Source organism: Oncorhynchus nerka, linkage group LG18 (genome assembly GCF_034236695.1).
Source record: "Oncorhynchus nerka isolate Pitt River linkage group LG18, Oner_Uvic_2.0, whole genome shotgun sequence".
Classification (NCBI taxonomy): domain Eukaryota; kingdom Metazoa; phylum Chordata; class Actinopteri; order Salmoniformes; family Salmonidae; genus Oncorhynchus; species Oncorhynchus nerka.
Window position 1 is genome coordinate 38,843,242 of NC_088413.1, and position 11,512 is coordinate 38,854,753.

At 41.5% G+C, this 11,512-nt stretch overlaps 1 protein-coding gene across 1 annotated transcript; it reads right to left on the reverse strand.

The window, feature by feature from the left end:
* Nucleotides 1-366: 366 nt before the first annotated feature.
* Nucleotides 367-9,369, reverse strand: LOC115145799 (serine/threonine/tyrosine-interacting protein A-like). The gene is made up of 11 exons (XM_029687332.2): nucleotides 9,158-9,369; nucleotides 8,764-8,796; nucleotides 8,563-8,616; nucleotides 7,635-7,732; nucleotides 7,465-7,525; nucleotides 4,341-4,377; nucleotides 2,751-2,790; nucleotides 2,554-2,604; nucleotides 2,366-2,438; nucleotides 2,081-2,174; nucleotides 367-924 (listed from the first exon to the last, which is right to left on the reverse strand). The coding sequence occupies exons 1-11, from the start codon at nucleotides 9,215-9,217 to the stop codon at nucleotides 851-853; spliced, it is 675 nt and encodes a 224-aa protein (XP_029543192.1). The 5' UTR covers nucleotides 9,218-9,369; the 3' UTR covers nucleotides 367-850.
* Nucleotides 9,370-11,512: the final 2,143 nt, after the last annotated feature.

Genomic DNA, 11,512 nt, shown 5'->3' on the forward strand with positions numbered 1-11,512 from the left:
GGAAGTTTGTAATCAAGAGGAAATTATGTCCCATAAACTACATAGCTACAGTACATTTGGTATCAGATAAAGAATTCCCATGTATATTTGTGTGGGGTAAATGAAATGTAATTGTAGTGAAAGCTTATTTAATCAACCTTATTTTCAGTAGTCTTAACTGCAGACATTTGTATTTTATCATTTAATTATAAGAATACATTCTATGTAAAATGCAAATAAATACTTTTTAAACATTCGACTGGTTGTTACTTTGTCTATTGCTCGAAATACAAAAACCTGACTTATACTACTTGGGTGCATTGACTTTTACGTAAACTTCCATAATAGTGTTAAATTGATAATCTAGAAATGACAGTACAACAGGCATGTTAGCCGTCTGTTTATTGAGCAGTGGGTCGTTAATTCTCTGGCAAGCTTTTTTCTCTCCCTTTCATTTAAATACCATCACATTTTAAGCCTAATCTCTGTCCAACACTCCCAAATGTGGGCCTCCATCTCTCCATAGGGCATTGACTTTCTATTACTGTCCCTTACGCCAACTGCCACCTTCTTGGCAAGAAATAACAAATCAAGTATCAAAAGTGCATTATTGCAATACTGTCCCGCTGAAAATGCAAAATGCTTTAAATAGTATAAAACTGCAAAAAACAGTGCATACAGCAAAAAAATAATAATCACTTATGAAACTGTACCCCCACTCCCTTTGGTCTCAGACGTCAGGAAGCGAACCCAATCCCCCACCCGTCCCCTTTAGAAAAGTTGAAATATCTACATTTTTAATCCCAATAAAAATGTTTTTTTTTTAAAAGAGTGCACTGTATGCAAAAACACCGCTATCTGCATAATAAACCTATCCATTCTGTGCAGCAGTGACCTGCATTCCCCCGAAGTCCTCGTCTTCTTCCAGGCTTCGTTTCAGGCTGCCTGAGAAGTACAGACATTCACAGAGTCAAACATCCAGAAATAAAGAAAGGGAAAGATAGCAGTGACTGGCGGTGAACTTAAAAGGGATACTTCGGTACAATATGCTACCTTACATTTTTTTTCAAACTGCACGCAGAGCCATAAAAATGGTATCTGTGAGTTTGTCTGAATCTGGGTAAGTAGGAAATTACCAGAGTATCCCTTTAATAAACTTTGTGTAAACACCTGAATTTCATGGGAAAGAATCGCTTATCTTTGGGCACTTATGAGAGCATCAATTCTGCTCAGTTGCTGATCAACTTCTTTCAATGCATATTGCAATACAGGGATAAAAGTTGAGCCTACATGTCCGACTGCATAAACCACAAGATTGGCAGTCATGCCGTTTTGATTTAAGTTGCTTCAAGTCTCTGCAGTTGCTCCTCATCCACTGCACCCTGCAGCTATTGTGGAAAGCACAATTGTCCCCCAATCATTAATTAGGGTGTTTAGCTTGACCTACGTGAACCTGAATAAGAATAATTTGCCACAATCTATAAGCTGTATTGCCCCCATATACTCTACTGGCAGACCGCGGTCGGACTTCAACCCGATATCATAGAAACACTCATAAGGCATGGAAAATGTGTAGAATTGCGGGAAATTAGCTTTAAAATGAATAATTCTATCTCCGCCAACAGGGCTGTGAACAGTTTGGGTCGCATGGGTTTCGAGTTGGGGGTTTGCCACCTAGGAAAGGTGTGTGACCGGAACTTCTCAAATAGTACTTGAGTACCCCTGCTATAGCGGATCCAAACAAATGTGATATTTGAGAGACCCCTTACCACAATATGATATTTAGTTTGTGAGTGTTCTTAATGTGTTGTTGGACGATATAGGGTGGTAGAATGTCACAATAAACTCTTCTCTAACTAAAACCTCTATTGAACAACGGTGGGTATTTTGACACTGCCCTGTTGCTATGAGCTTTGCGGTTGGAAAACCACTAAATGTGTTGTCTGTACATAAGAACCTCCGCCGACTGCAATCGAGGACTTTCTAGGCTGTTGGTAAGTCCTCTTAAAATGCACCCACGGTGACACAGACGTGTATGGTAAGCGTGGAATAAGCACAGGTTCCTGTAACTGTAACATGAATGGAAGATGCACACACTGACCTGGCATTCCAGCATGCAGGGAGAACGATCTGCCCAGCTGTATTGGTGACATCATCTTGATGGTTAGTTTAGCTGAGTAGATCGCTTCATATTCCTGGAAAACACATCATCAAAGAGATGGAGCGCTGCATTACAAACCATTCAGACAGAAATGTCTTGTATCAAGCAGACATCCATCTGACACATTTGTAAAGTTGAAAACCATTGAATATGGCTCATGTAATCTCAGTGATCAGAGCGGTTTGAAAGATTATGAGTTCACGACTTGATTACACAGGACCCTACCTGTAATTGATGCACAAAGCCCACGTTAGGGTTGATGCAGAATCTCCTCTCCTGAACGTGGCTGAAAGCATCCCTGTAGAAGAACCAGCACATTTCACAAGGACATGTTACTAGATATTTGGTCACAATGCATCTGGACAGTGTCTCTGCAATAAATGAAACCTGCTTGGTTTGTTGAACGGTCTTACCTGTACTTTATGCCAAATGTCTCCATAAGGTATGCAATAACTAAGGCAGCGCTGAAAGGACAAGACAATAATTGTGATTGAGAGTAATACTTGTCGAACAGGAAGATCAAGCAAGATCAACTCTCAAGCAGGCAAGAGTATTTTCAAACACTAAGGATCTATTAAAAATCTAATCTATAACATGAGATGTGACAAACCTTCTTGATATCCCTGCGTTTCCATGGACTAGTACCTTTCCTATGTGAACAAGACAAGGACAGAGTCAAGATACACTACTGTTCAAAAGTTTGGGTCACTTATAAATCCCCTCGTTTTTGAAAGGCACATTGTTTGTCCATTAAAACATAAAATTGATCAGAAATAGTGTAGACATTGTTAATGTTGTTATTGACTATTGTAGCTGGAAACAGCTGATTTATGGCATATCTACATAGGCCCAATATCAGCAACCATCACTTCTGTGTTCCAATGGCATGTGTTAGCTAATCCAAGTTTATCATTTTAAAAGCACCGCTGAAAACTGTAGTACTGATTAAAGGAGGAATAAAACTGGCCTTCTTTAAACTAGTTGAATATCTGGAGCATCAGCATTTGTGGGTTCGATTACAGGCTCAAAATGGCTCGAAACAAATAACTTTTCTGAAACTCATCAGTCTATTCTTGTTCTGAGAAATGAAGGCTATTCCATGCGAGAAATGGCCAAGAAACTGAAGATCTGGTACAACGCTCTGTACTACTCCCTTCCCAGAACAGCGCAAACTGTCCCTAACCAGAATAGAAAGAGGAGTGGGAGTCCCCAATGCACAATTGAGCAAGAGGACAAGTACATTAGTGTCTAGTTTGAGAAACAGATGCCTCACAAGTCCTAAAACTGGCAGCTTCGTTAAATAGTACCTGCAAAACACCAGTCTCAACATCAACAATGAAGAGGCGACTCCGGGATGCTGAACTTCTAGGCAGAGTTGCAAAGAAAAGGCCATATCTCAGACTGGTCAATAAAAAGAAGAGGTGGACAAAACACAGACACTGGACAGAGGAACTCTGCCTACACGGCCAGCATCCCAGATTCACCTCTTCACTGTTGATGTTGAGACGGGTACTATTTCATGAAGTTGCCAGTTGAGGACTTGTGAGGCGTCTGTTTCTCAAACTAGACACTAATGTACTTGTCCTCTTGCTCAGTTGTGCACCGGGGCCTCCCACTCCTCTTTCTATTGTAGTTAGAGTCAGTTTGCGCTGTTCTGTGAAGGGAGTAGTACACAGTGTTGTACCAGATCTTCAGTTTCTTGGCAATTTCCTTTGCCTTCAAACAGGCAAAATGGTTTTCTAATGATCAATTTGCCTTTTAAAATGATAAACTTGGATTAGCTAAACACAACGTGCCATTAGAACACAGGAGTGATGGTTGCTGATTATGGAGTATCTACAGAGGCCCATTAAAATAAAATTAAAATAAACCGTTTCCAGCTACACTAGTTATTTACAACATTAACAATGTCTACCTTGTATTTCTGATAAATTTGAAGGTATTTTAAACGGACAAAAAAGTTGCTTTTCTTTCAAAAACAAGGACATTTCTAAGTGACTTCAAACTTTTGAACAGTAGTGTATATTGTAAAGAGTTCACAAGTACTGTATAGTACTGCAAATTCCAACCATTCTCAAGGTGCAGGGTACAAGAAATGTAACATTGAAGTAAAAGTACCCGCACACTGTTGTACGCACAGAGTTTATTGCAACTAAATTCTAAAGACAAGATACTATTCAATTAAAGAAATGTTTATTACCTCCACTGGCTAAACAGTCATCAATAAATTCTTTAATCTGTGGAGAGAGGAAAATATATACATTTTAACATGACAGGGCAAATCAAATAAAATTGTAGTCACATGTGCCGAATACAACACCTTACAGTGAAATGCTTACTTATTAAGCCCTTAACAAACAAAAAAATGAACTGGATTGTTGGTTAAGTAAAAAAAATGAAAAATAACAGTAACAAATAATTAAAGAGCAGTGGTAAAATAACAATAGCGAGGCTATATACAGGGGTACAGGTAAAGATTCAATGTGCAGGGGCACCTGTTAGTCAAGGTAATTGAGGTAATATGTACATGTCGGTAGTTAAAGTGACTATGCATAGATAATAAATAAAGTAGCAGCAGCATAAGTGGGCAATGCAAATAGTCTGGGTAGCCATTTGATCAGCTGTTCAGGAGTCTTATGGGTTGGGGGAAGAAGCCTTTTGGACGTAGACTTGGCACTCCGGTACCGCTTGCCATGCGGTAGCAGAGAGAACAGTCTATGACTAGGGTGGCTGGATTCTGACAATTTTCAGGGACTTCCTCGAACACCGCCTGGTATAGAGGCCGAGCAGGCCATACCTGGCAGTGATGCAACCAGTCTTAATGGTGCAGCTGTAGAACATTGAGGATCTGAGGACCCCATGCCACATATTTTCAGTCTCCCGAGCGGGAATAGGCTTCGGTGTGCCCTTGATTGTCTTGGTGTGTTTGGACCATGATGGTTTGTTGGTGTACTGAACACCAAGGAACTTGAAGCTCTCAACCTGCACCACTTCAGCCCCGTCGATGAGAATGGGGGCATGCCCGGTCCTCTTTTTCCTGTAGTCCACAATCATCTGCTTTGTCTTGATCACGTTGAGGGAGAGGTTGTTATCCTGGCACCACACGGCCAGGTCTCTGACCTCCTCCCTATAGGCTCATTGTTGTCGGTGATCAGGCCTACTACAATTGTGTCATCGGCAAACTTAATGATGGTGTTGGAGTCGTGTCTGGCCATGCAGTCATGAGTGAACAGGGAGTACAGGAGGAGAATGAGCACGCACCCCTGAGGGGCCCCCATGTTGAGGATCAGCGTGGCAAATGTGTTGTTACCTACTCTTACCACCCGGGGGTGGCCCATCAGGATCCAGTTGCAGAGGGAGGTGTTTAGTCCCAGGGTCCTTAGCGTAGTGATGACCATTGAAGGCACTATGGTGTGGAACGCTGAGCTGTAGTCAATGAATAGCATTCTCACAGGTGTTCCTTTTGTCCAGGTGGGAAAGGGCAGTGTGGAGTGCAATAGAGATTACATCATTTATGGGTCTGTTGGGGCAGTATGCAAATTGGAGTGGGTCTAGTGTTTCTGGGATAATGGTGTCTATGTGAGCGATGACTGACCTTTCAAAGCACTTCATGGTTACAGCCGTGAGTGCTATGGGTCGGTAGTCATTTAGGCAGGTTACCTTAAGTGTTCTTGGGCACAGGGACTATGGTGGTCTGCTTGAAAAAAGTTGGTATTACAGACAGGGAGAGATTAAAAATGTCAATGAAGACCCTTGCCAGTTGGTCAGCGCATGCTCGGAGTCCACGTCCTGGTAATCCATCAGTAAGATTCGATCTTATTCCAGTATTGACGCTTTGCCTGTTTGATGGTTCTTCTGAAGGCATTGTGGGATTTCTTATAAGCTTCCCGGGTTAGAGTCCCACTCGTTGAAAGCGGCAGCTCTACCCAATAGCTCAGTGCGGATGTTGCTTGTAATCCATGGCTTCTGGTTGGGGTATGTACAGTTGAAGTCGGAAGTTTACATATACCTTAGCCAAATACATTTAAACTCAGTTTTTCACAATTGCTGACATTTAATCCTAGTAAAAAATCCATCTTTAGGTCAGTTAGGATCACTTAATTTTAAGAATGTGTAATGTCAGAATAATAGTGGAGAGAATGACTTATTTCCGCTTTTATTTCTTTCATCACTTTCCCAGTGGGTCAGAAGTTTACATACACTCAATTAGTATTTAGTAGCATTGCCTTTAAATTGTTTAACTTGGGTCAAACGTTTTGGGTAGCCTTCAACAAGCTTCCCACAATAAGTTGAGTGAATTTTGGCCCATTCCTGCTGACAGAGCTGGTGTAAATGAGTCAGTTTTCTAGGCCTCCTTGCTCACACACGCCTTTTCAGTTCTGCACACAAATGTTCTATAGGCTTGTGGTCAGGCCTTTGTGATGGCCACTCCAATACCTCCACTTTGTTGTTCTTAAGCCATTTTCCCGCTTAAGCCATTTTTCCGCAACTTTGGAAGTATGCTTGGGGTCATTGTCCAGTTGGAAGACCCATTTACGACCAAGCTTTAACTTCCTAACTGATGTCTTGAGCTGTTGCTTCAATATACCCACATAATTTTACTTCCTCATGATAACATCTATTTTGTGACGTACACCAGTCCCTTCTGCAGCAAGGCACCCCCACAACATGATGCAGGACACGTTTTACTGTGGATATAGATACTGGAGGAAACCGGTACAAAAGTATCTCCACAAGGTCCTTTGCTGTTGTTCTGGGATAGATTTGCACTTTTACACCAAAGTACATTCATCTCTAGGAGACAGAACATGTCCCCTTCCTGAGCGGTATGACGGCTGCGTGGTCTAAAGCCATTACATAATTTTCTGGAATTTTCCAAACACAGTCAACTTATTGCATGTAAACTTCTGATCCACTGGAATTGTGATACAGTGAAGTATAAGTAAAATAATCCGTCTGTAAACAATTGGAAAAAATACTTGTGTCATGCACAAAGTAGACTTGCCAAAACTATAGTTTGCTAACAAGAAATTTGTGGAGTGGTTGAAAAACGAGTTTTAATGACTCCAACCTAAGTATATGTAAACTTCCGACTTCAATTGTACGTACAGTCACTGTGGGGACGACGTCATCGATGCACTTATTGATGAAGCCAGTGACTGATGTGGTGTACTCCTCAATACCATCAGAAGAATCCCGGAACATATTCCAGTCTGTGCTAGCAAAACAGTCCTGTAGCTTAGCATCTGCTTCAGCTGACCACTTTTTTTATTGACCGACTAAAATACTATGTAACATTATCCACCACACATGCTGAAACTCACCATAGGAAAATATCTAATTATGTTTTCCACAGGATTGTCAGCAATATCTAAAACGAGGTATCTGAAAACAGAAGAAAGCAGGCCACATTAATTAGCTGATAAATTAAGTGAGAGATGTCATTGGCTGAGTTATATACACTACAAGTACCTGTTCTCAGTTTGTCGCTTACCTAAATTTATGTGGGAAGTTGGGCTTTATAAAATTGGCCTCGATATCTTGGCGGACACACACCATGTGCGTTATCCCCTGTCTTTCAAGGACAGAAAGCTAAAAAAGACCAAAAGAGTTGAGTTAACAACATATTGTAGAATCTCAAAGTTATTTTATAGTCCAGGGCACGGTTTCCCAAAATCATCTCTCTAGGAGCTGATTCGTCATTAATATTGTGGAATAATTATAATTTCAAGGTAAGATTTGAATGGAGAAGGTTGATCAGAGAGAAGCCCAGTATCAACACATGCTCCAACGACACACATAATTTGTTATTCGGCGCGTTGTAGGATCATTAAAACACTTGTAAGCATAAGTTCCATCACTATCGGAAAACCGTGCTGAGAACCTTCAATGTTTCGATGACCAACGTAGAGGGCCGGTGTGGGTTCTGGCTTTTCATCTAGCCAAGCAGAAACACACCTGCTTCTAGTAATCAACTAAACCCAGTCTATAGTCAAGATTTGCCAGGTTAAATCAGGGGTGTAACCATTACGCCAATTCTGTTGCAAAACGTTGTCTATTGTAAATTAGCGTTACTTATGGGGGAGTGGACTAAGACACTGCATCTCAGTGCAAGAGGCGTCACTGCATCACATCCGGCCATGATTGGGAGTCCCATAGGGCGGCGCACAATTGGCCCAGCATCGTCCGGGTTTGGCTGGGGTAGGCCGTCATTGTAAATAAGAATTGGTTCTTAACTGGCTTGTCTAGCTAAAAAAGGTTAAATAAAAATACTTTGGTAGTTTCCTCCCAGTTTCATTCCGTTTGGTTCTTAAACAGTAAACAGTTTCTGCTTGACTAGTCTGGAACAAATGCCTGCACCCACATCTGCCCTCAGCAGATAAGAACAGCCACCCCAGCAGATTTACGGGATACCAAATTACCTTGCTTTTCATAGCAGCTGAGTAGGGACCTAAAAACAGGCCTGGTAGAATTTCCTAAAACAACAGATGAGCAGGTTTTAGGCACATCATTATGAGATTACATGATTTAGCTACTATAGCTAATCACTCAACAGCAGTCACTTTTGGTGCCCCTTACAATAATTCAATTTTGGGGACAAAAGGGCAACAAGCAAACGGTACCTGCATCTCTCTTCTCATTGGATACGCCCAGTCCTGTGGAAATAGATAAGAAAATCAATGGAATATGTTAACTGACTGGTTAGCTAGTTCTCTAGCCGGTCAGTAGTCATCTGCCACAAGATACCCCTACCTGGATGTGTTATTGTAGCGAGCATAAGCTACACTTGCCAATGGGATAGCCAGCTGAACTCTTTCGACTGGCGATATGTGGTTAGCTAGTTAGCAAACTAGCAAACAAACATTTGAATTCACTTCATTCATGATTACATTTAGCTACAAGTCCAATTTAGCGAGTGCGATTTGTTCATGTTACGGGCTGTTTTTGAGTATGCTCGCAAGTTAGCTAAATTGTTCATGATTTGCTAGCTGCGTTAGCTTGCATGCTATCGCTTACCAATAGGTCATCCTTTGACGGAGGAAGGGACGGGAACTGAAGTTTATTATCCTTGTCCATGTTGCAGTGACCTCGGGCGGACGTGGCCTAGGCCTGTCGCACGGTTTTCGTGGTTTGCTAAGTGTATAATTGCAGGAGTTTGTTTTGAGGTTGCGTATTCATGTCCGCCATGCTGCTCCCTCGGAGGAGTCACGTGACCAAAGTTACGTAGATGTCGTTCGTCACTAGTTACCACATCCACAAAGTCATAAACCACGCCTATTTCTACAATTTATTTTCTTAAAATGTGATTTTAAACCTATCCTTCAACCTAACCACGCGGCTAACTTTATGCCAAAACATACACTTAAATTAAGACTAAAACTGGTTGTTTTTATGGTAACTAGTGGAAACCATTCTTCTTCTCAGGTGATGTTTTGGGGCAAACGGTGTATTTCCGCACACTACTGGATGCTGGAAATTAAAAAAGCTTTGGTGCTATCTGGTTCATTGGGACATCCCTACCCCCACTGAATTTGAAATTTAAAAAAGTTAAGATTAGGGTTAGGATTATGGTTAAGGTTAGGGTAGGGATGTCCCAAGGATCCCGGATGACCAATAAAAAAAGGGATATCCAAAACGTAAAATGGAATTCACTAAAAACTAAATACAAAAAGTAAAAACGTAAAACCCTCAGTCCCTCAAAACACACTCAGAGCCCTACTCAGGCCTGCTCTCCATTCCATATTTTCCATTTTACTTTGACCTGTTCTGTTATTAGGGCATGTTGTGTGTTAACATGTCAGCACTTTTTTTATTTGATGGCGCCATTTAGTTTAGGCTATTTGATCAGAGAAACCTGCATGATGTAAAAACTGTCTCTCATTACATTGTCATAGATTTTATCTACAGCCTGTAGGCTACAGAAAAGGCCACATACTCTTTCTACAGATATATACTATATCTGCTACATGATTTATGTTAGATTCTTTTTTGGAATGTTGGGGGAGCGCCGCAACGATGCGTCACTGCAACAGCGCCCCGGAGAGGCGATAAATATTTTGCAAAGTGGGCACTGCTTATCACAGGGTGGCATCAGTGCTCACCTAAAAAGCCCCTATGCCAGTGGTTGAGATAATTTGTAATTGTTTTGGGGCAGAGTTATGTGAAGTTTTATGTGTTGTTGGAGGTGAGTCTTGGTCAGTTGAGGTCAGAAAATTCTGACTCCAAGGGGGCCTCCTAATCTACTTCTGCAGTTTATCGCCATAGCAATAAATGCCAAAATATCTACTTCCTTCATAACAATGGAGCCAGAGAAGGCAGACGTTTTACGTGCCCCCAACCGATTGTATTTTTTTGTTTGTTTATTTGCGTTATTTGTAACTTATTTTTTTACTTATTTTGTACATAATGTTGCCGCTACAGTCTCTTATGACTGAAAATAACTTCTGGATATCAGGACCGTGATTACTCACCACGGACTGGCAGAATCCTTTTTTCTTTTCATGAGTCTGATGAGCCCGACGTGAACGATATACTGCTTTCTCGGGAACAGGCCCAGATCCCCGTGATTTGCGTGAAGAGGAGGTGGAGAAAAAGGGTCCAGAGGGCAGGCTGCCGTCTGATAATTCGTAGGCGATCGAATAAACCCCCACTTCCTTACATTCTGCGAGCAACCATGCAATCTTTGGACAATGAAATAGATGACTTACTCGGAAGATTAAACTACCAACGGGACATTCAAAACTGTAATATCTTATGCTTCTCGGAGTCGTGGCTGAATGATGACACTATCAACATGCAGCTGGCTGGTTATACGCTGCACCGGCAGGATAGAACAGCGGCTTCTGGTAAGACAAAGGGTGGCGGACCAAGTATTTTGTAAATAACAGCTGGTGCACGATATCTAAGGAAGTCTCGAGCTATTGCTCACCTGAGGTAGAGTATCTCATGATAAGCTGTAGACCACACTATTTACCGAGAGAGTTTTCATCTGCATTTTTCGCAACTGTTTACATACCACCACGGTCAGAGGCTGGCACTAAGACAGCAATGAATAAGCTATATTCCACCATAAGCAAACAAGAAAACGCTCACCTAGAGGTGACGCTCCTAGTTGCCGGGGACTTTAATGCAGGGAAACTTAAACCAAATTTCTATCAGCAAATAGAATGTTAAATGTGCAACCAGGGGGGAAAAAAACTCTGGACCACCTTTACTCCACACACAGAGACTCATGTAAAGCTCTCCCTCAACCTTAATTTGGCAAATCTGAAAATAATTCTATCCTCCTGATTCCTGCTTACAAGCAAAAATTAAAGCAGGACGCACCAGTGACTAGATCAATAAAATAAAATGGTCAGATGAAGAAGCAAA